The sequence below is a fragment of the Lepus europaeus genome, chromosome 4 (genome assembly GCF_033115175.1).
Source record: "Lepus europaeus isolate LE1 chromosome 4, mLepTim1.pri, whole genome shotgun sequence".
Lineage (NCBI taxonomy): Eukaryota > Metazoa > Chordata > Mammalia > Lagomorpha > Leporidae > Lepus > Lepus europaeus.
Genome location: NC_084830.1, coordinates 126895209 through 126918785, shown reverse-complemented (window position 1 = coordinate 126918785; position 23577 = coordinate 126895209). Strand labels below are relative to the sequence as shown.

General features: G+C 43.3%; 1 protein-coding gene across 4 annotated transcripts in view; it reads left to right on the top strand.

The window, feature by feature from the left end:
- GRIA1 (glutamate ionotropic receptor AMPA type subunit 1) overlaps positions 1–23577 on the top strand; it is a 322608-nt gene that overhangs the window by 281886 nt on the left and 17145 nt on the right. For all 4 annotated transcript variants that reach the window (XM_062189705.1, XM_062189704.1, XM_062189703.1 and 1 more), the window contains one exon: positions 2429–2676. In XM_062189705.1, the coding sequence (XP_062045689.1) occupies positions 2429–2676 (248 nt within the window). The remainder of the gene's footprint in view (positions 1–2428; positions 2677–23577) is intronic.

The following is a 23577-nucleotide window of genomic DNA, read 5'->3' as shown; positions in this document are numbered from 1 at the left end:
GTGTGTTTTGTTAATTTTGTGCCTGGAAGATCATCTGCAAATGTGGTCACAGCTGAATTTATACATCTCCCTGTTTCCTGCGAGAGAATATCCAATACATTGGAGATGTAATATTTGCTTCTCAGTATTTCCTCCCCCAGGCTTGGAATCCACACTCCCTTCTGCTCCCTTCTTTCTCACACCGTCATTGAATGATGTCTCTTTGTATAAAGAATCAGGTATTTCAAGCTCACAGGGGACTTAAATATAATGTCCAAGCTCCTTATAAATAGGTAAGGAAACTAAAGCTCAAATGGAAGGGATTTTCCCAAAGAGGAAACCGTGAGCTGGAAACAGAAATGAGAAGAGTGATATTGAGGCTCTGCATGCCAGGTCAAAGGTCCTTTCCAAATTCTAAGCCACGCTGTGAAACAAACAATCTAGTTTATCTAATTATGGACAACCCAAACTTAAAACTCACTCTACCAAATGCCTCCCTGCAATTCTCATTAACTATTTCCATTTATTGCCCCTTGAGACTTAATTATCCTGAGCCTCAAATACCTTTATAGATCAGTTGTCCTAAATGGCGACTGCCCTCCAATATTTTGCCAACACTTGATGATGACAGATATCCAGGAAATAAACTTCATGTTTGTGCACAGAGAAAACTTGTACATTGCATACAGAATAATTTTATATTATTCAAATCTATAATTGACATATTAACCACCAGATTATACTCTTTTAGGTTATATGACTATAGTAGTAATTGTCTCAGATAAAATGGCCCCTTTATCATGTTCACACTTGTCTATTTGTAAGATTTTTTCCATAGTCAGAATCTAGTATCCCTAAAACATGTCTACCTCTTGGAAAAGGACACAAAGAGCATTTCAAGGAGAGGAATGACCTATGGTCCAGACAGTGGATCCTGACTGGGGGCCTTCTCTGTGCAGGGTGCTCAGTTAGACTCTGTAAAGGATCCAAAAAAAAAACAGAAGACATTCCCTGCCCTCAGGTGACTTCCACCTGCTTGAAACCTACTCAGATAACAGATGATTGCAATCCTAGCAGTCTAGCCTAGATGCTGTGAGTGACCCAGACAATGTGTCCTACAGGAATTTCCACCCTCAAAGTACTGTTTCTAGAAGTGAGGGCCACATAGGAAAGACAGAGCAGAATCTTCTGGTTGAGGGGGATGAGGGAAACTCAAAAAATTTATTACAAGTCCTACCCCAGACCTGCTCATTAGAATTTCTACACGAGGCAGAGGGAAGCTGACACTATTTAAAAAGATGTATGTTATTTATTTGAAAGGCAGAGTGATACACACACTGAGAGAGAGAGAGAGAGAGAGAGAGAGAGAGAGGACTACCATCTACTGGTTCACTCCCCAAATGGCTGCAACCACTGGGGGCTAATTCCGGCTGAAGCCAGGATGCTAGTAGGTTCTAGCATCATGAACAGTGATTATAAACAGGCAAATTCCTTGGGCCAGCACTGTGGCACACCAGGGTAAACCACTGCCTGTGATGCCAACCCAGGTAGGCAGCAGCGAAGGCTCAAGTTCTTGAGTCCCTGCCACCCACGTGGAAGACGTGGACTGAGTTCCCAGCTCCTGACTTTGACCTGGTCCAGTCCTGCTCTTGTGTGCATTTGGGAAGTGAACCAGCGAATTTAAGTGCTCTCTCACAAATAAATACAATTTTTTAAAAAAATTTAATGGAAAGAACTGTTGCTCTTGGAGCAAAGGCAGGCTCCAAATACTCAGGATTTGCTCTGCTCTGTGAATGAGAAGACTGTGACTGGAGAGAACTAGTATGATAAGCAGTCCGGGCAATGGCCCAAGGGAAAGAAGCTCCAAGGTGAGTTTAGGAAGGGAGTACAGAGAGCAGTTTCATTAGATTCGGAGGCTTTAGAAAAGTAAACAGGCAACCAAGTTATCAGCTTTATCAAACAACAATGTACATTCTGAAGGCAAGGCTTATAGTAGAAGGCGACTGGAACTCAGTAATCCATGATCCCCAAAGTCTTCAGTGTTGCTTTCCAATAATGAAATCAGATTCCACTGATATTTGGCCCTCGACTTCTCCTGGGCAGTATAAATATGAACAGCAGAGAGGTCCTTTAATGTCTTTAAAAGCCAGACAGGGTTCCAGTTTCCTAACACTTCCCACATTTAAGAGCAATATAATTACTCAGAAGTAATTAAAAGATTCTGAACTACTCTGTTCATTCTATATTTGCAAGATATTTGTACTTTGGAACCTACTGGTACTAATTAGAGTCTCTTATTTTGCAATCACTCATAATTTGTTTCTTCCTGAGCTAATCGGGCTCATGAATGTGTTATCAGGCTACAGTCAGCTCTTCATTAATACATGTGCCGACCCCAATTCAAACACAACCAGTACTTAATTCTGGCTTTCTTCCTGTCCCCTGCCAGAGGTCGAAAATTGCTGTGTTTGAGAAGATGTGGACATACATGAAGTCAGCAGAACCATCCGTTTTTGTACGGACCACAGAGGAGGGGATGATACGAGTGAGGAAATCCAAAGGCAAATACGCCTATCTCCTTGAGTCCACCATGAATGAGTACATTGAACAGAGGAAACCCTGTGACACTATGAAGGTGGGAGGTAACTTGGATTCCAAAGGCTATGGCATTGCAACACCCAAGGGGTCCGCCCTGAGGTAAGTAGCCAAGATTTGCTTCTTTCGTACTCCCTCTCCCCTCCCTATCTCAGGAATGAAGCTGCTGTGTCTGCTACATGGCCCCAGTGCCACCGCGAGCTGTCAGTTTGGCTCTTCTTCAACACCTGTGGGCCTGGAAGAAACTAGCCACTCAAGATCTTCAGCCCTGAGGTTGGAAATTGACCTGGGGGCCTCAGCTTGCTGTGACTGTCACCGCCTGTGTGTTCTTCCTCACACCTCACCTTACCCCTTTAAGTGTGTGAAGCATCAATGAATCTTGTGTTTTTGTCATGTAATCTGTAACACCCCATCCTTTACCAGACACACCTGCATCCAACTAGGCCATGAACAAGGTTCTCCAGCAACCTGGATTCTTTGACAGATGATGGTTTGTAATGTTTGTCTCAGAAGAAACATAAACACCTTGTCCAAATGAAAAAATCAAGTAGTACAAGTCCTAAGACTCTGGCTGTGGAAATGCATATAGCATCTAATGGACAGAACCAAATTAAAGGCAGCACTCATTTTTTACTAGACACTGATTTTTTTTTTTTTTGGCAAGATACATCTAGTTCAGTAAAGTGACTTCACTTCTACATAAAGAAGTACTGAAATTTATTCTAAGCCACTAAGAAACTAGCTATAGACTTGGAGGAAAGAGACCTAGGTTTAATTTTGCAATTACCATTTATTTTCTAGAAGGTAAGGTATATCATCACCCAATGTTCATCTGCAAAGGGAGGGTAATCATCCCAGCCCTTCTTAGAACCAAGGCTCAAATAGGACAATCTATGTAGAAGGTAATTGATGACAATCATAACATGTTAAGTCACTGATCAGATATTATATCAACTACAGAAAGATTAGCATTGCAGGAAGGATAGAAATGATTAATAAAGGTTGAAAAAATATGGGAGGGGTCTTCATGACATCCAGAGCCACCTCTGTTTCTACTTTATTTATTCATTTCAATAACTTTCAGCCCCAGTGTTTCTCTACGCACTAAGCTAGCAACTGAAGCTACCGTTTTGAAAAGATAGAGGTAGCCTCATATTGGTCAGCTTTTTTTGTTATTTTAACTAAAGTACCTGAGATACTTGAGAGAAGCTGCTCAGGAAGGAAATGCTTATTTTTTTAAATATTCATTTATTTATTTATATGAAGGGGAGAGTTAGAGAGAGAGAGAAAGAAAGAGAGAGAGAGAGAGAGAGAGAGAGAGAGAGAGAGAGACCTTCCATCTACTGATTTACTCCCCAATGGCCACCATGGCCAGGGCTAGTTGAAGCCAAAGCCAGGAGCCCAAGCTCCATCCAGGCCTCCTATATGGGCAAAAGGGGCCCAAGTTCTTGGGCCACCCTCTGATACTTTCCCAGGTGCATCAGCAGGGAGCTGGGTCAGAAGCAAAGTACCTGGAACTCGAAATGCCATTCTGATATGAGATGTGGCACTGCATGGAGCAGCCTAGCTCACTGTGCCCCAACGCCAGCCTCAGGAAAGATTTACTTTGACTTACAGCTTTGAAATCAAATGACATCATTAGTCTGGGTGTTGTAGAGGATGGAAATGCTGGATCATGTGCAGAGGAACAATCACACAGTGATCCAGGAAGCAGAGACAAAGGGAATACCTCCTTTCTCTATCCTCTATGAGGTATCAGCTTGCAAGTCCATCATGATTCAATCATGGGCTCCATCCTAGCCACCTAATCCAATCCAGTCACTTCCTAAGGGCCCCACCTTCAGATGCCGTAATGGATCAAGTTCTCCACTCTACTCCATCAGTCAATGGCATTAATTCATCATCCGTTAACATAAGACTACATGGGTTTGAAGAGTCAAATCCTGTTAATAACATTTCCTGTCTCTATGGAAATACACTCTTGCAAGGGAAGATACATACCAGGACAGATCATACAAGGGGATCTAGAGGGCATCTACTTTCAAGAATGTTGTAAAACAAAAGTCTCATGATAAAAACCCTGATATACTGGGTCAGATATAATAGGCAACCAGAAAAGCATAAGCTAATTATTCTGGGATTACCCTAAACAGAAAGAATTGATAAATTATGTGACAATCTACATGAGCAAGAATCACCATATAATTAATGATGTAAAAGTAATAAAAATTTAAAAAAATCAGACACTATGGCTGGCATTGTGGCATAGCAGATAAAGATACTGTCTACAATGCTGGCATCCCATAAGGATGCTGGTTCATGTCCAGGCTGCTCCAGTTCTGATCCAGCTCCCTGCTAATGGCCTGGGGAAAGGGGCAGAAGATGACCCAAGTTCTTGAGCCCCTGCTACATAGGTGGGAGACTTGCAAGAAGCTCCTGGCTTCTGCCTTCAGCCTGGCTCAGTCCCAGCCATTGCCACCATTTGGGAAGTGAAGCAGCAAGTGGAAGATTCTCTCTAACTCTGACCTTAAAATAAACAAATAAATCTTTTAAAATAAGACACTGTATATATAATTAAAGAAATAAAAATAGTCCCTGACACATTCTCAATGAAGGGTTAAAGAGTAAATTACACAGAGTTGAAGAGAGAACTAGTGCACAGGGAAAAACATCAGTAAAAATTCCCCTAGAATATTCTAAAGAGATATTAAGAAGATAGAAAATCTCACAAAGAAGTTAATGGACATGAAATAGGGAAAAAATAATGCTATGAGTTCTTGTCAGATGGAAACAAGAGAATGGAATAGAGGCAATATTTCAAAGAAAACTTTTAGAACTTTTAAAAAACATAAATCCTCAGGTTTGAAAATTCAGTCCCAAGCAGGATAAATAGATGAAAATCAGTGGCTGATTCAAGTGAAACAACAAAACAATAAAGTCAAAGGAAAGATTTCAAATACACCCAGATACCAAAAGGTACAATCAGATCTGCAGAATAGGTGGAGTGTGGCTGGGAAGAATTCTCCAAGGATGCTTTATTCAAGCTGAGGTCTGACTGATTACCATGAGTCAAGAAGGCAAAGTGAGGGGAGGGGGAAAGAGAGTAGTGCTGGCTGAGGGGACAGACTACCCGAAGACTTGAAGGCCAGAAAGTATGGCACAGACGATGAACTAAAAGCAGTTAAGTGTTCCTAAAATACAGGTAATGCAGAAGAGAAAAGGTTAAACTGCAGTTGAAGACTGAGGTTGGGAGAGATTTTTAAAGGATTCTGTCCTTACTCAAAGAGCACTGGAAATTCACTAGTAAACTTTAAGTAAATGACAGTTAGGAAAATAAAGAATCTGGAAGATGGTGGACATAACTGAAAGTGACCTAATAAAAGGACATCAGGTGGCCTGATATGTATCAACCATACAGATCTGCCTAGAAAACTTGAGACCATGTATCAGTTTAGGCAAAGTTCAAAGGGGATCCATATGATATTTCTTGTCAGAAACTTATACATCACCCTGGAGATACCCAAAGTATAGAATGTGTTCTTATAGGTCCAGGAACATCAATGATGCTGAAATATTACTACTTACTGAAAGTTTCATGAGTCAAGGACATTACTAATCTAAAATATTGGATATAAAGTTCAGAGTACAAAGCCCAGAGGGGTGATATTATTTGTCCAATCACCAGAGTATCTAAGCCACCCCATTCCACAAGTGACTGAAACAAGGTGAACACTCAGAGCTGGATATTTGAGTGATATAAACCTAAACTCAGTACATCTTCCATTCAACTGACTTCCCACTCATTGAGTCAGTGCCTACATGCCACACACTGTGGTGTGTGTGTTCTCTCTTAGAATCTTCGCAGTATCCCTATGAAGTAGTGTCATCCCCATTTTACAAATGAGGAAACAAACATTCAGGGTTCAGTTACGTGACCATGTTAACACAGCTAAGGTCAAACCAAGATTTTAACCCCAGGCAGCCTGACTTGACAGCTGTAACTTACTCTAAAGTGGTGCTGGACTTTTTGGCTGAAAGTTCCATTAAAGGCAAGAGACTAGACTTAAGCCAAGTTCAATGTATACCTGCTCATATGAGCTAGATAGTTGCCGTTAACTGAAGAACAAAAAACAGTCCAGAGAAGCCACTCACCACACCAAAAGCAAAAGATGATGATGGACTCGCACTTTAATGCACTATTCTTTTGAGTAGTAAAACTGCTTTCATGAGTTTTACATGCCCAAAGATTCTTTCTGGGACAAATGCTAAAAATAATGCAACCGTGTATTAAAAACAATCTAATTATTTTTTCTTACATCAATATAAAGGACATAATTCACTTAACTGCTTTTGATAAAGAGTAAAAAGGAACTTATTGCAAATACAGAACATTGGTGTCTGGTCTGCAAGTCAATAATACCCAACTGTAGGCTCCCAGCCCTCCGTCAATGCTCCCTTCTCTCCAGTGGCAAACTTGCTGACAGCCACAGGGCCATCATGACTCCTGGCTTGAAAGCAGAACAGCAACACCCACCCCCTAAGATGGCCTTGAGTTTCTGGTCTGGGAATTCCCTCTACCCTCTGTGGAATTCTAGTTTCCATCTGTATATGACAAGCAGCCATTGTTTAGCTCCCAATGGAGCTCTCCCATAAAACACATTACTGAAGAACGGTTTTAGAAAATGAGTAACCACAGACACACATGTATGCACACATACATACACAGGGCATATTTCCAACATATCACTAGTTCACAAACCCTAAATCGTTCTGTTTCACTGAGACATGGTCAAACACCAGAATAACTGCAAATAAATACCTGAGACATATGTGCTTGCTCCCAAAATCTTAGATCCAGGGTCAGATCCCAGGAGTCTGTTCTGTATGACGGAGATGAAAGTGAAAAGAAGAAGGAAGCAGCAGTCCATGTTTCCTCTGGACCCACTGAAAAGGGACTGATACATACTTAAGATCTGGTACAGGAAATCAATTCTGTTCACAAATTATTTTGAAACATACAAAACTACCTTCTGTAAAAACTGTTCAGCCATTACAAGCCTACAAACTTTGTATGGGTATTTACAGTGCAAGGCTACAAACTCTTTATGGGTATTTACAGTACATAAAGGTGCTTCAATATGCTGCAGGTGTCGTTAACAAACTTCTCTTCTGCCCCATGTAAGGTGGGACTGTTGCAGCCCACTTTTGCAGGTGGATGTTCTCCAGGCTTAATGCCTGTACCTGCATCAGGAAACAACTTTTCTGGCAGTCTCGCTCCAACATTTACTTTCCACAGAACTCACTGCACCTGTGGGTCATTTGCTCCCTTCCAACTTGCCCTAAACAAGCTCCAAGTTTCTCCAAGGCAGATCACCCAGCTCTGCCTCAGAAGATATCTAAGGCCCAAATGTTCCCCTAAACCTTGCCAAGTCTACTTGGCAGAAGCCAGACCATAGTCCCTATAGAGCATTAAAAGGCTGTGTTCATGACAGAATGGTTTTTTTTTTTTTTTTTCTCTTCTGCTCTGGAAACACTCTGATGAAAGAAGGTAGTTCCATGCTTGATTTTCCATTTGGACAGGTGGTGTTTCTTTGAAACAGATGCTGTTTGTTGGCTGTCACTGCATGACTGGGGTTGGGTGAGGGGGTGAGTTACATTTCATAAGCCCTTAGGTTGTAGATAAAGACCTCCACAGCCAATGCCAGTCACTAGGGAAAGGCAATTGGTAAATCCACTAATTATGATCTGTTGGCCCTTTTGTTGCCAACTAAATGTATCTGCTAATCTAAACTAAAGTCTCTTTTCTTTATTATGATGAATATTCCCTTCAGTTCAGGATGATGTGTTCAAATTTCCTAAGTAAGTGTGGATGCCCCACATTTTATCAGTCCTAGAAGGAATCCACACCAGACTGGACACAGCTAAAATCGCAGTTAATGATTCTCTTTCACAAACTACCAGCAGTTTAATGGATTTGCTAAGAGTTATACCCTAAACAGGACATTGGTTAAAGTCTGGTCTTTAACTGTGACCATGGTTACATGGAGTCTTCTCTGGTCTCTGTGATCATGACATGTTTGACCTCTGTCATGTGTCTTGTCTATGCCGATGTACGGGCCAAGGAGGCAGAAACCCAGTGCAGCTTCATTTTGTAGCTTAACAGATGATGTACGCCCAGATATATTTGAGAACCACTCCCTGTGCTTTCCATTCAGCTTCAGAGACGCATTCTCAAAGCACTGGGTGTAACACTGCAGGAAGCTACAGCCCCTTAATAATGCAAAATCAAGTCAAGTGCAGCTCTTCAATGGTGTTATGTAGACACCTATTATTCTACCAGTGCCATAAGAGAGCCAGAAACACTCAAAAGAATGAGATCCATGAATGTGAAGATTCACAAAATGGTAAAACTTCAAATAGGCCTCGCAGAATTAATAATGGAATAGGAAAGAGTGAAAAGATGCAGAGGTGTGAAAATATGGGGATTGTTTTCAGGAAGAACAAGAAGTCTATTTCACTAGAGACTGTGCTAACTTTTAAGAGTGATTCACCAACCATTATGAAGGATCATATACAGTCTTACGAAGAAGGATCTCAAATGTTGGGTATGTAAAGGGGACACTGAAGGCCATTGACAGGACACTGAAGGCCATTGATCAGACAAGTTTCCCGAGATTTCCCTGGCAATGTCAGTCAGAGAGAAGAGGAAATAGCTAAGGAGACCATTTCCAAAGTGGTTGTGTAACCTTGGCAGGACATGATGAACATGGCCCCAGGTTGTAATAAGATGAGGCCAGATGGAAGAAGTAGTGAGTTCCATTTTCATCATCCATCATAACCTTCACTTTAAGGCTGGGGAATTTATTAAGGAAGTCTGTTATGTAAGCTTTCTGGGACTTTCCTGTTCCTGCCTAAGACCTGGCCAGTTATGGCAAGGACCGAGAAGGGAAGACTCGGAGTTTGTTTTCCTAGAATAATTGCTGTCCCATCAATTTTACCTCTGGAATACCTAGAAGGTTAAGACAGACATCCACAGGAGGACTTCAGGCACCTGACAAACGAGATGTCACTTGGGACACCACATCTCATATCAAAGTCCCAGGGTTTGGTTGACATGTTAACAACTAGACCAAAGGCCCACCCTGCCCTTTTTTTTTGGCATGAGCTCGAGGTTGCTCAACATTTTAGTCTCACTGGCATTCCCACTGAATATGTTCTTCTCCCTTTACAACCTTATGTTGCAAAGTGTCTACCAGAAACTGCTTCTCTATACGGGCATTTGGCTTTAGACAGACAGGAGGTGAAGGTTGTGGCTCAGAAAGAGACATCACAAGGTCTTCGTGGGGAGGGTTCTCACTTTCAGGAACTGTCCGTCTCCTAGTTGCCCTCTCCCACACTAAGACTGTAAGACATAATTCTCTCTTTCCCACCCTCCCTCGTGGGCCTTTCCTGAACATCTTTTCTTTGCCTAATGTTGATCTGAGTATTAGAAAAGGCCACAGAGATCATTCTTTTTTTTTTTTTTTAATAGCAGCACAATGACCCAGAAAATAATTGGGAAACAACCAAGCAAGTGCTGTTTTGTACAATGTTGGCTCTATTGCCCTAAAGAAAGCTTCCCCAACCTCAGTGTATACTAAAATTACCAAATGGAGCTGGTTAAAAATACCCTCCCTAGACTCCTATTCACGAGATTTCAATCCTGCAGGTCCAGGATGGGATCCAGGAATGTGCAGTTTGGACAGGTTTCCCAGGAGGCTCTAAGACAGACAGTGCTCCACTTTGGGAAGGAGGGACAGAGAAGGACCAAGAAGAGAGAAGGGCAGGGGTCTACAGAGACAGGACCTGAAAAGGAGGCTCCTGAGGACAAGGAAAATGCACTGGATGGGAAGCTGCATGAGAAAACCACAGCACCACAGCCCTTGGAGTCACGAACTTCAAGTCAAGTATAAGGCCCATTACTTCATCAGCAGATGCCCTGGCTGGGAAAGCCACTTTATGACCCTGTTTTCCTTTTTTTAAGACTAGACTAACAGAGATTTCTGCTGTTTGTCTTTTTGTTTATTTGAAAGTGAGAGTGGAAGACTAAAAGACAGACAAACAAAGATCTCCCTTTCACTGATTCACTTTCTCTTGCCAAATGCCCACAACAACCAGGACTCTGTCAGGCTGCAGCCAGAAGACAGGAACTTGATCTGGATCTCTGATGTGTAGCACAGGGACCCAAGTACTTACAGCCTCCCAAGGTGTACATCATCAGGAGACTGGGACTGGGAGCAGAGTTAGGACATGAACCCAGGCACACTGATATGGGATGTCAGAATTCCAAGCAATATCTTAACCACTAGGCCAAACACTTGCCCCAAGCCTCTGTTTGCTGATCTGGAATAACAGCAAGCAATTGCTTTGAGACTTTGATAAAAAAAGGATCAAGTGCTTAGCACAGAGGATACTCAGTGCTGTTAATTTTCTACCCTTTTCCTCTTCCCGTTAGACCTGCTGAAAAGTCATTTTTGAACCAATAATTTATTTTTTCCTTCTGTATAAAAACCAACTGTGTTCATCAAAAATACACATGCAGCAAAGCCTTACTCCCTCGCACACACAGGCTGCATTAGAAATAAAATGTCTGTCTCTGAGAACAATTTGTGGTCCTCCTCCACAGAGAAAAACATGCTTTAAAAAAAAAAAAAAAGAATGTTTCTTTTGCTTACTCTCTCCCACCCTCACAAATAATAGCAGCTTCTCTTCCTATAGTATAGTACTGGTGCAGGGCCTGCTGCTGAGGATAAATACGTATGTCCTAGGGAAATGACAGTCCCTTGCAATTGGTCCTTGCCTCCTGATGGGTAGCCAGGCATGCTCGTTGTCATGGTAACCCCATGAACTATGTAACCCAGGTCAGGCCTGATCAGAAACAAAGCCCTTTGAGCAGGGAGACTGGATCCGCCTGCACCCTCAGAAGAGCTGGAGAGAAAGGAACAAGGGGATGAAATGGGGAAATAAAAAGGAGATGAAAAGGTAAAAAAGATGGGAGATTAAGAGGAAGGGAAGGAGGCAGAGAGAGAAAGCGTCTGTGTGTGTGTGTGTGTGTATTTGGATAGGGACTAGAGATTTGCCATAGGAGAGCTGCATCGATACAGAAGCTTTCTTGGGTCAGGACACGTGGGATGCATTACAAAGAGCACTGAGGAAACTTCCTGGCAGACTGGTACAGGAGTGCAGTGCAAAGATCCAGGCAGAGGAGCTGTAAAGACTTGGTTTCACAGTTTAGAGGTGGTGATAAGGCCTGTAAAGCCATTGCTAAAGCAGTGGCCATTCCAGGAACTTCTAAGAAGTGGGCATTTGATGGGCTTATCAGCACCAGCACTGTAAAGGTAACTTGGTTTTCCTCTTCAGCACAGTTTGGGAAACTAAGGCACAGAGCGGTTACATAACTTGCTCCAGATTACTTCTGATGGAAATGGGAGAGCCACGTGCTTGTGACAAAGTGAGCCATAAAACACCCCCAAAGAATTTTTAAGATGTATTTATTTGAAAATCAGAGTTACAGAGAAAGAGAGTCATGGAGAAAGAGATTATCCATCTACTGGCCACAACAGCCAGGACAGAGCCAGGCCAAAGCCAGGAGCCAGGGACTCCATCCAGGTCTCCCATGTGGGTGGCAGGGGCCCCAGCACTTGGTTTATCCTCCACTGCTTTTCCCAAGCCTGTTCCAGCTCCCTGCTGGAACAGGAGTAGAGCAGCCAAGACACAAATGGGCTTTACCTGCTAAATCACAATGCCAACCTCAGATTCCCTAAAGATTTTTATGCTCCCCCAAACTCTCTGTGCTTCTGATTCATTTCAGCAACGAAAAGCGGATTACTTTAGACTAATTGTGCCATAACGTGGGGAGTGAGGAAGAGAAGACACACAATCACTTCGAACTTGCCCTGTATGGGGCAATGCACTCCCTGTGCGTGTTCAAGCATCAGTTGTGACCCCACCTTCTGCTTTTGATATTATATTTCCTTTCTACAGGTTGAGAAACTGAGTCCTCAGAGTGATGTGTGGGACAGGGCTTGGGCACAAATCCTGCCTCTGAAACCCTTGGGCTTTCACAGTCCCACTAGCTTGGCACCTCTTAAGGAAAGCATCAGGGGAGACAGCACACTAGATGGGCCCCACCTCCACCGCCCTGGCACTCCCTCTTGAAGCGCTGGGCTGGAGTGCCACGCTTTATGTTGCGTGATCTCCTTAGAGCTCCATTTTTGTCATGCCTGCTTGAGAAGTTCGTCAACTACAAAGTAACCCATTAAAGAGAGAGAGCAAGCGGGGAAGAGGAAAATGTGGCAAGAGCGAGGTAGTGAGGATGGATCTGGGGAGATGAACACAGGAAATGAATGGGCTTTACCTCGGCAAGAACAGCAGCTCCATGCAGGCTGTGATTTGCCGGCTGGAGCACTGCTTTCTCCTGCTGATATACAAATTATATGTTGCTTTCTTTTAAGAGGCTGTTTCTGTCAAAAATAGCATCTCTCTCTTTTCCCTCCCTCCCTCCCTCACTCTCATCAGCAACATTTCAGACTCCGGGTCTGTTGCCTTTTCTAAGAAGGCAACTGCCCCAATACAAAGGCAGACCAGGAAGAGAGTGAAGGGTTAGATACCCATCCTGGCTCCACCACTTTGGCCCTGGAAGATTTAGAAAACAAATGCGCTTTGATATTTATCGGCTCTGAATTCAAATCCTGCCTCCCACCTGTACTAACCTGTGTGACTTGGGGAAAGCAGTAAGCCACAGTATGGAACAATGACTGATGGCCAAAGCCCTGAAGTCAGGACCAAATGTGAATCCCAAGTCTGCAAGTGTATAGCAAATCTGTTGGGTAAGTTCCTTCACCTCGCTAAGTCTTAGTTTCCCAAATAGGGAACTGGAGGTAACAGTAACACTTATTTCAGTAGTTGTTTAGTGACTAGATAATGCAAAGCATTTAGCACAGTGTTCCCACAAAAAGTGACTAATGAAGTGAGAACTATCATTATTTATTATCCCTGAAGCTTAGTTTTCTTGTTTTCCAAATGGCATCATACTATAACCTTCTCAGGATTGTCTCAGGAATTAAGTGAATCGCTTAGGAAAAGTTCCTGAATATGAATCTGTTTTCTTCCTCCATGTCTTCTTTCCCTTTCTGATTTTCCTGGAGACTCACTAACTATTTTGTGTTTGGATTTTCTTTTCTTTTTTTTTTTAGATTTGTTTTATCCATTTGAACAGTAGAGTCAGAGAGAAGAAAAGAGAAGAGACAGACAGACAGACATTCCATTTGTTGGTTCACTCCCCAAATGTCTCAACAGTCAGGGTTCAGCCAGGCTAAAGCCAGGATCCAGGGACTCCATCAAGGTCTTCCATGTGGGTGGTGGGGGTCCCAACAGTTGGGCCGTCTTCCACTGCTTTTTCCCAGGGCATCAACAGGGAGCTGGAGCAGGAGTGGAACAGCTGGGACACAAACAGGCTTTACATGCCATGTCACAATGCCAGCCCCTGACCCCCTAAAGATTTTTATGCTCCCCAAATCACTCTGTGCTTTTGAGTCATTTCAGCAATGAAAAGCAGATTATTGTAAACTAACTGTGCCATAATGTGGGGAGTAAGGGAGAAGAGACACAAAACCATTTCACACTTGCTTTGTGTGAGACAATGCACTCCCTCTGCACGTTTGAGCATTAGTCGTCATCTTCCACTGCTTTCCCAGGTGCATTAACAGGGAGCTTGATCAGAACCACAGCAGCCAGGACTTGAACCAGCACTCTGATATGGGATGCTGGCACTGCAGGTGGCAATTTTACACACTATGCCACAGGGCCGGCTCCTGGTGTAATGTTTTTAAAAAAAACATTCAGTGAGTCTCCTTGTGATCTACAAATGCCCCAACCTTAAACTCACTTACACCTTTGCTCTTACTGTGCTCCACTTGTATTACTGGGTACAGTTCAATGAAACAAGGGCTGGTTGCTCCAGAGAGTCTAACAGAGAACTCAGCCTGTAGGAAACCCTTCTGATTGCTTATCACATGGACCATGTCCTTGCTGACCTTATGAGCACATGATCAAGTGCTTCCTCCTGGTCTCCCATGCTGGTGCAGGGGCCCAAGCACTTGGGGCATCCTCCACTGCTTTCCTGGGCCACAGTAGAGAGGTGGACTGGAAGAGGAGCAGCTGGGACTAGAACAAGAGCCCACATGGGATGCCGGCACCGCAGGCAGAGGATTAACCAAGTGAGCCAGGGTGCCAGCCCCTCAAGTATAGTATTTTCAAAATGTTAGCGTACTCTTAAGGAAGGAAAAGATGAATAAATTACAACAATAGCACCCCAAGATTCATCATCCAGTGTGGGGTTTTCCATCTAAAGTACCTCCAAGGAACCAGGTACAGAAAATGAGTGAATTGGATCAGATAATTCCCTTATTTTCATTTTTTATTTTATTTGTATTTATTTGAAAGGCAGAAAGAGAGAAAGAGACAGAGAGAGCTCTCATCCAAGGGTTCACTCCCCAAATTCTCCCAACAGTGAAAACTGGGTCAGTCTGAAGCCAAGAGCCCAGACTGAAGAGAGCTCTTCCGCATGGGTGGCAAGGCCTCCCAGGGTGTGCATTATCAGAGAGTAGAATTGGAAGTGGAGCCTGGACTTAAGCCTACATGCTCAAAAATGGGAGGCAGGCATCCTGAGCAGCGTCAATCCCTGCACCAAACACCTGCAAAGTACTGAATCATGAGTGCAGATGATGTAGTTAGCCCACCACATCTGCAGCTTCCATATCCTTGGGCTCAACCAACCACAGATTGAATATACTGGAAAAAACCATTATGTCTGTACTGAACATGTATAGATTTTTAATTATCATTATTCGCTAAACAATGCAATGTAACAACTCTTTCCATTTGTACTGGGCATTATAGGTAGCCATTAAATAATTTAAAATATTCAGGAAAATTGCACAGGTTATAATATAATGCAATTTTATATAAAGGACTTGAATATTCTCAGATTTTGACATCTGTGGGGGTCCTGGAGCCAATCCTCCACAGATACCAGAAATATCCAGGCATGACTATACTTTCCCTACACTAAGAAACAGAACCATACTCTCCATGTTATAAGTGTAATATAATTATAGCTAATGATTACTGAGTACTTACTATATACAGCAAGCATGGAGTCTTCATGGGCATTCCCCAATTTATGTGATTCTCCTAAGAACCCAACAAAATAGGCAATACTAAGAAACTCTTCTAGTAGATAATAAATCAGTGACACAGAGAGGTTAAGTAACTTGTCAGAGGTCTTAAAGCTTGTAAGTGACCGAGTCAGAATTTGAACCCAGGCCACCCAAGTTCAGAGTATATGCTTTTATCCACTCCACTATGCACTAAGGGAAGCAGATACTAGGCCTCAGGGAACTCACAGGACACAGTGAGGACTTAGTGAACAAGAGTGGGTGCTTTGTCTCGACCGGCAGCCTCCACACTGCACTTTGATATGAACTAACAAAATTGTTATTAAAGAGGAGAGACACAACTCAGTAACTACTAACACTATTATAAAAATAAGAAACAAATACCATAAAGAGAGACAAATAAGGCACAGTGGAACAACAATTCAGGTAGGGAATTAACGTCTGATCCCTCTCCAGAGTGGGTGTTCTGGGCAGCTCCTTAACCACTGTGGAGAAAATCTATGAGCGAGACAGAAAAGTATTTCCAGTAACAGCCCTGACATGCGTACGTGTAGAAGCAAAGGGAGGATAATTTGTGTATTCTTTTTCAATCTTTGTTATTGCTGTTTTCAGCAGGGAATCATTTCCTCAAATAAAATCTCTCATGGCATCCCATTTTAAATGACAGATTCAAGCAGAGCGGCTAAAGCAAGAGAAGGGGGGTGCGCTGCAGGTGGCAGTGCGGGGTGGGGAGGGGGACGACAGTGAGAGCCACAGACACAGGGTCAGGCTGGGGTGAGAGACCCCGGAGGTCAGATTTCCCTTCTCTTCCTCAGGATCCACTCTCTCCCCCTGCGTGAGATAATTTCTCAGTCCCATAACCCCACGTATTTTAAAATCCACACGAAAATAGCAGCCCTGGCGGCTTGCCCAGCATCCTTCTCATATTGACATTTGCCTTTCAGTGATCAGGCCTTAGAACCAGTCCAGCTTTTCTTCCTTTCCTGGAACCAGAAGTAACAGAGATGAGACCTGTGGGCAGGCTCTCACCTTGAAGGGTGTGCCCACTCCCTCTGTTTATTCATTGCCTCCATGATCTTTTGCCGAGATGCCTAACACATACCTGTGTGCCTAATACTGATGACGGGCCTGGATTACAGGCCCAGATGCAGGTTCCTGTGAGCTGCATATGAGCTGTTGACACCTGCTTCTCACAGTATGGGGTGGGTTGTGGACCACATGTGCCTCAAAAATGCTTTCTGTCTATGTAGGATTTAGCCTCCCCATCCAGATCTCCAAGCTGATCTTAGTCTAAAGTCCTAAAGCAACTTGCAAGGCCAGAAATATATATATATATATACTCACACATCTAACCCCTGTGGTACATCCCAGTAATTTAAAATTTAAAATCATTCCTTTACTAAACATGCGTTGATCAAGCAGCTACTGTGTAAGCTATTGTGCTAGGTACAGGGTTCCTGCCAATACAGATCCCCCAGAATAGTCAGATGAGTGGTGAGGGGCGAGTCTGCTGTTACAAGGTAGGTGAGTACAGTGGGGACAGAAAGCAAGGCTTGATCCAGTCTACCTTGGTGTTGGCTTGAGATTTGGAGAGAACAACATTAATTAGAGGTTTGTAAGATGACTAGAGTTGCACACAGTGCCCGAGTGCTAGGTGGACAGGTGCCAGAACACAGAGAAAGGCTCTAGTGGTACTTCCTATCCAGTCATCTGCATGGGCCCAGAATTAACCTTGAAAACACTTTCACCTCTGTCACCTCGTTCCACCCTCCCACTGCAGGCATCTGGGAGAGGAGCATGTAATTAGTTCTACCTACAAATGAGAAAAACTGAGGTACAGCTAGGGGGTGACAACCCATTGGTTTGGGATTGAAGAGGTTCCCAGGATGTAGGATTTCTAGTGCTGCCAGATCATCCCAGCTACATTTATGAGTAGCCATGTAAACGTGATCAGAGAGGAGAGAAGAATTCACATCAGGCCTCTGATTTTTCTGCCCCCAGAGGGAAGAGAGTAAAAGAGTGCTTCTTGGGGTGGTGCTGTGGTATAGCAGGTAAAGCTGCCTCCTGCATTACCAGCATCCCATATGGATGCTGGTTCAAGTCCCAGCTGCTCCACTTCCTATCCAGCTCTCTGCTGTGGCCTGGAAAAGCAATAGAAGATGACCCAAGTCCTTGGGCCTCTGCACCCACATCAGGGATTTGGAGGAACCTCCAGGCTCCTGGCTTCAGATCGGCCTAGTTCCGGCCATTGCAGCCATCTGGGGAGTGAACAGCAGATGGAAGCCCTATCTCTCTCTTTCTCTCTCTCTCTCCCTCTCTGTAACTTCTTTTCAAATACATAAATAAATCTTTATTTATGAGAGAGAGAGAGAGAACAAGCGAGAGAGAGAGAGAGCTCTCTATGTATACATTTGGCCCTTAAAAAAAATTTCCTTGTGTTGTTTCGTAGAATCAGAAGTCAAAAACAAAGTTCTGTCTTCTGCCTGACCAGCATTCCTTCTCCTAAGGTCACAGAACTGTCTGTGCCGTGAGTGTGGTTGATAGGTGAATGCTCCTGGAATGGTACAGGGAGCAGGAGCTGTGATCCCACCCGTATTCCTCAAGAGGTTCTAGGGATGTCAGCACTGTCATCGAGGCTTCTCGTATAACCCTGCTAACCCTGTTTCCTTCTGCTGGGTCACTGCTTAATCTCTCCCACTTTATGTATTCCTCAGACCTTCAGATTTCTGTCCAGTCAGTAGATTCTGGCCAGTTAACCTTGGGTGATGCCCACAGCCACTGATGTCAGAGATTAAACAAAAGACAGAACAGGCCTTTGAGACTGGTGTCCAAAAGGAAAGTGATTAAGAAAATGCCATCAGAGACCCAGGCCCACCAACACTCAATCCTGTTCTAAACATAGCTACCCTGCCACTCAGCCATGATCAGAAAAGTGAGCTTTGCTCCTTGTTGAGGCTTTGGTCTCCACTCCCAGCAAAATGACTCTGGCTTTGCCTTGACAAAGATGTAAATAATCCCACCCAGAGAAGGTGTCTCCTCTCCCCAAGATCTCCAGAAGCATTTTAATCACCCACCACAGGGCTGTGTGGGACGGCCCACTAAAGCTCTGCTCAGCACGGGGGAGGAGGTAAAGGCAAAAAGGAACTGGCTCTTTTTCACAGAGGGAAGACCTGGGACCCTGAATCTTCAAGCCCCATGCAAGAAAGCATTAGGAGGGCCATGTCCATTGTGTATTGACCTTGAATCTAGTGCAAAGGAATTCTTACCTTAAGAGCTCCCCTGAATGTTGCTAAACCTCACTCTTCAAGAGCTGCGAGGAGGCCCCTCTGAAGATCTATGCAGAAATCCTGGGGGTCTCTTCCCCTAGAACTCCAAAGGTTCCCAGACTATGAATATCATGGACCATTGCAATGTTTTTAAAAGAGGTACAGCGGAGACAACTGACAATATAAATTTAAAAATGCAACATCTTTAACAAGAAAACGAGCATGTTAACACTGAAAAAGGAGAGAGGATGAACTGCATGGAAAAGGCAGTCCTTCAAAATTGAAAGGTTGGAGTTCCTGAAAACTCACTCCACAACACTTACCTTTCCTTATTTTCTCATTGACCCATGAACACTCCATGCCAAATTTGCCCAGCTCACAGACCAGCCTTTCAGAAACCACTCATTGAATCCCAGCTTTTCATCTAGTTCATAAATCCCTTCACCCATGTTCTTCCTGACAAACTGTTGTTCTACCAACAATGTCCCACTGAACTGCTGACTTGAAGGTCCCAAGTACTAGAGAATTCTAACCATTCCAAAGTTCGCCACTGGGCAGTGGGCAGCACTTGCAGCCCTGTGACTTTGTCTCCTTTATCTCATTCTCCCCTCAAGCCTCTCTGAGAATAAACCCCCTGCCACTGACAGCCAAGCCCAGGCTTCCACGTGGGCCCTGTTTACTTCGAAGATTTACTTATTTTACTTGAAAGTCACAGTTACACAGAGAGGAGATGCATAAAGAGAGAGAGGGAGAGGGAGAGAGAGAGAGGTCTTCCATCCACTGCTTCACTCCCCAGATGGCCACAATGGCCAGAGTTGTGCTGATCGAAGCCAGGAGCAAAGAGCTTCTTCTGGGTCTCCCACACGGGTGCAAGGGTCCAAGGTCTTGAGCCATCTTCTACTGCTTTCCCAGGCCATGGCAGAGGGCTGGATCGGAAGAGGAGCAGCCGGGTCTCAAATCGGCACCCATATGGGATGCCGGCACTGCAGGCGGTGGCTTTACCCGCTATGCCACAGTGTCGGCCCTGAGCCCTGTTTACTTTATTATCTCCTGCATCCCTGGATCTCGATCTTACCTTGGCTGTTCCTCTTATGTGGCCATTATGTTTTTCAGTTAATTAAAATCTATTTACTTAGGAATGATATAACATTTGCTCTCTGCTGCCCGTAGTTGGGTTGTTTCTCTGAGGCCTCTCCCTACTTAAAAGCCTTCCATATCTTCCAGTGTTGATTTAAAGATGTTCATGATTTGAACTCAGTCAGCTCTTCTAACCTCAGCTCCCAGAAGTTCCTCTCATCATGTACATTCTCCCAGGCTATGGGCTTCTGATTTCACTCTTCCCCTCTCACAGAACACTCCTTAAAGGTTTTCTAATGTCCACCCACTATCAGGATTAACCTCTCTCCCTTTTTTTTTGGTGCTTTCATAACCTTTTTTTTTTTTTTTAAGGGAAAGGGTTTATTGGGGAACACCCTACAGACCAGAGTGAAGGGGCAGCGAAAGAAAAAGAGAGAAAGAGAATAAGAGAGAAACAGAGAGGAGAGGAGCTAGCAAGGAGAGAAGAGAGAGCAGAGAAGAGAAAAGAGGAGAGCAGAGGCAAGAGAGAAGAACCAAGAGCCAAGAGAGCGCGTGTTCAGGAACAGGCCCTTTTAAAACTTTGCCTGAGGGCGGGCAAGGAAGCAGGAGCAGCGAATCCCATTAGGATGGGGGTGGAGCCTCGGCTCAGGTGGCTGGCCATGCGGCCACCTGGCTAAAACTGCGCCAGCATAACCCTTTATTTTAAATACTGATAGTTTCCCATGAACAGTTGAGAAATTTTTCTGCCTCCCAGAGTACACTGCACATTCCTCTAAAGAACCAGATTGACGGCTAACCTTTTAGTCCCACAGCTCCAGTGCTTGCTATTTAATTGACCCTTATAAATACCTGGAGAGTTGACCTGAAAACACCATCTCTTTATTTTGAAGGCCTTATCATCGAGTTGCAGACTAAGACTAATAGACATGAAACAGAAGTAGGCAGTACAGTGGTCTGACTGCTAGGTGCCATGGAAGGTTGAAAAGAAGGCCAATGAGAAATTAAGTATTCAAGGACCAATTCAAGGAGAACATTAGGAACAATGCAAAAACAACCAGTTCTTAGGAGAAAAGTTAAGAAGAGCAGATGCAAGTACACAGAAGCAGACAGAGGCACACTGATTAGGGAAAGTAAAATGCCCAGTAAGCTGGTCTGATTACCAATAAAGTTATCTTTGGAGGAAAAAAAACAAAGCATGGTATTATAGCCTGGGCAGAACACTAAGCGTCATTTCACCCAACATTTTGTAGATGCTTGAGTTCAAGGTTTTGAAAGTAGAGTATAAATGTGAAAAACTACTTCAGAATAGAAGATCTTTGCTTTTCATAAGTTGAGACCCAATTAAAAGCATCTGAAATATCTCTCTTCACTGTTTTTTCTCCAAAGTTTAATTTCCTTCCAAGTGTATGACTATTAAGCTTCTTCAGAGCACAAAGTTGGATGTGTTCAACTGTAGTGTGTACAAGGAAATCCTAGAGACCATATGTCTAGGGTTCTAGCTTCTCCCTTTGCAAGACGTCCAAAGATACTTCAGTATCTCAAATGCCCCCCAGATCCATCATTGTCAGTTCCTGTTTCGAAAGGTCAGGGCTCAGGTACCTGGGGGTTCCTTCTGGTCATTGGCTCTGCTAAGGAATAAATGAGATGCTTACTACCATGTCATTAACTACAGTCCTGGCTACATCCTCTAGTTACAATGATCTTCATCTACCTTATGCTAAACATCTTTCTGAACCTGGGAATCTTCAGATGACTAATTCTGCTGAATTACAATCACACCACATTCTTTTTTTTTTTGGGGGGGGGAGGTTTTCATTTTGTGTTTCTTTATTTTGCTCAATGCCAGCCACAGGATCTAGTGTAAGAAAAGTACCACTAGAGATCTGTTCAATCAAATCAGTAGCTGTTGTAACCAACAGTATTTGAGCCCTTTGTAAAATTCTTACCGATGATCCTTGCAGGTCTGTTATTTGTTCTCAAATTATACAGTCTTGAGTGTATAACATCATCTCCTCTAACCTACATGTTCCTGGAAAATTGTACTATTCCACCTGGATATCTCACAGACATCTCAAGCTTGATGCATCCAAAGCTGATCTCTTGAGCTACTCCCAAACCTGACTCTTTCAGTCTGTCATCACCACAAATGGTCCCAACATCCACCATGTTCTAAGGGAGTAATAAACTTGAATCTCTTCATCCTTCATAACCAATAGCCACTTCTTCATGCTATTGACCCCTAACTAGATTCCGCATAGGAGAGGAACAGTGAGGCCTCTTATTTTGAAGACAGAAAATTGGCATCATAGATGACAGCAAAAATGAGGATTGAGAACTTGGAAATCCCAACCTATGTTCTCTCTTTCAATTGCTCCCTGAACGTTTCCTTGCAGTGCCCAGTTCTTTTTGAGCCTGTGCTTTTAGCACCATGGCTCACAAACTTTGAGACTTTCTATGTCCAATATGGAAAAAGGAAAGGTAAAGTCAAAAAGCCTAGTCAGTGGCTACTTCCGTGGAGAAAAACGTGGAGTCAAGTAATGCCCTTTTTGTGTTCAGCCTTTTTTGTTGTTGTTGTTTCCAAAAAAGAGAAAGATAGAGTTAGCCTATAAAGGTATCTAGAAGACTAAAGAATGCATTTCCATGATCTGTTAATGGAAATTGTTTTCCCAGCTTGCAAACTGCCACATTTAAACTCCCAATGTGGGGTAAAAGAAATCACAAATATGAACTCCTTTTCAGGCAGCAAACCAGCATTTGAAGTCTGTCTCCTTTGCCTTTGGGGATACATACGCCACAGTCTAGTTAGCTGCCCAGTGACTGACAAACATAAATAAAAGGTAATGGTGGTAGTAAACAGAGTTCCTGTGAGTCAAAAACGTTTCCCAGGGAGGGATCAACATGCTTCTTATTATGCTGGAGTCACCAAATAGCCAAAGTTTAGCTCTTTTAAAAACAAATATCAAAGGCAATGAAAATAAATGTCTGTACTATCCATTGTCTACAGTCAATTGTAGGGTGAAAAAGTATTTCAAATGTTCCTAATAATAAAAAGATCAGGGCAAGAAGCCATGGGGCTAAATTTGATGGTCCATTCACCTCCCCTTCACTACTCCTTGCTACCTACTATTATCATATTTCCTGTGAATCCCTCTCCTTCATCTCATTATTGTTGGTGATTATCTTTGAAATTCATCTCAGCTAAGGAAAAAAATGGGTCTGGAGTAGGATCAATATCAGAGAAGTCCTTAGGAAAAAAAAATAGATAAATGGGAGATGAAGCAAGTGATATTCTGAAAGATGGTCAACTTACTTTTTCAAGGACTAGATTAGGCATTGAAGGAAAATGTAGAAAATACAGCCATTCAAGTGTATCCAACCATTAGCTCTTGCAATAATGGACCCAACACCTAAGTACCTAGGAGCAATGCTTGAACAGGGTTGGT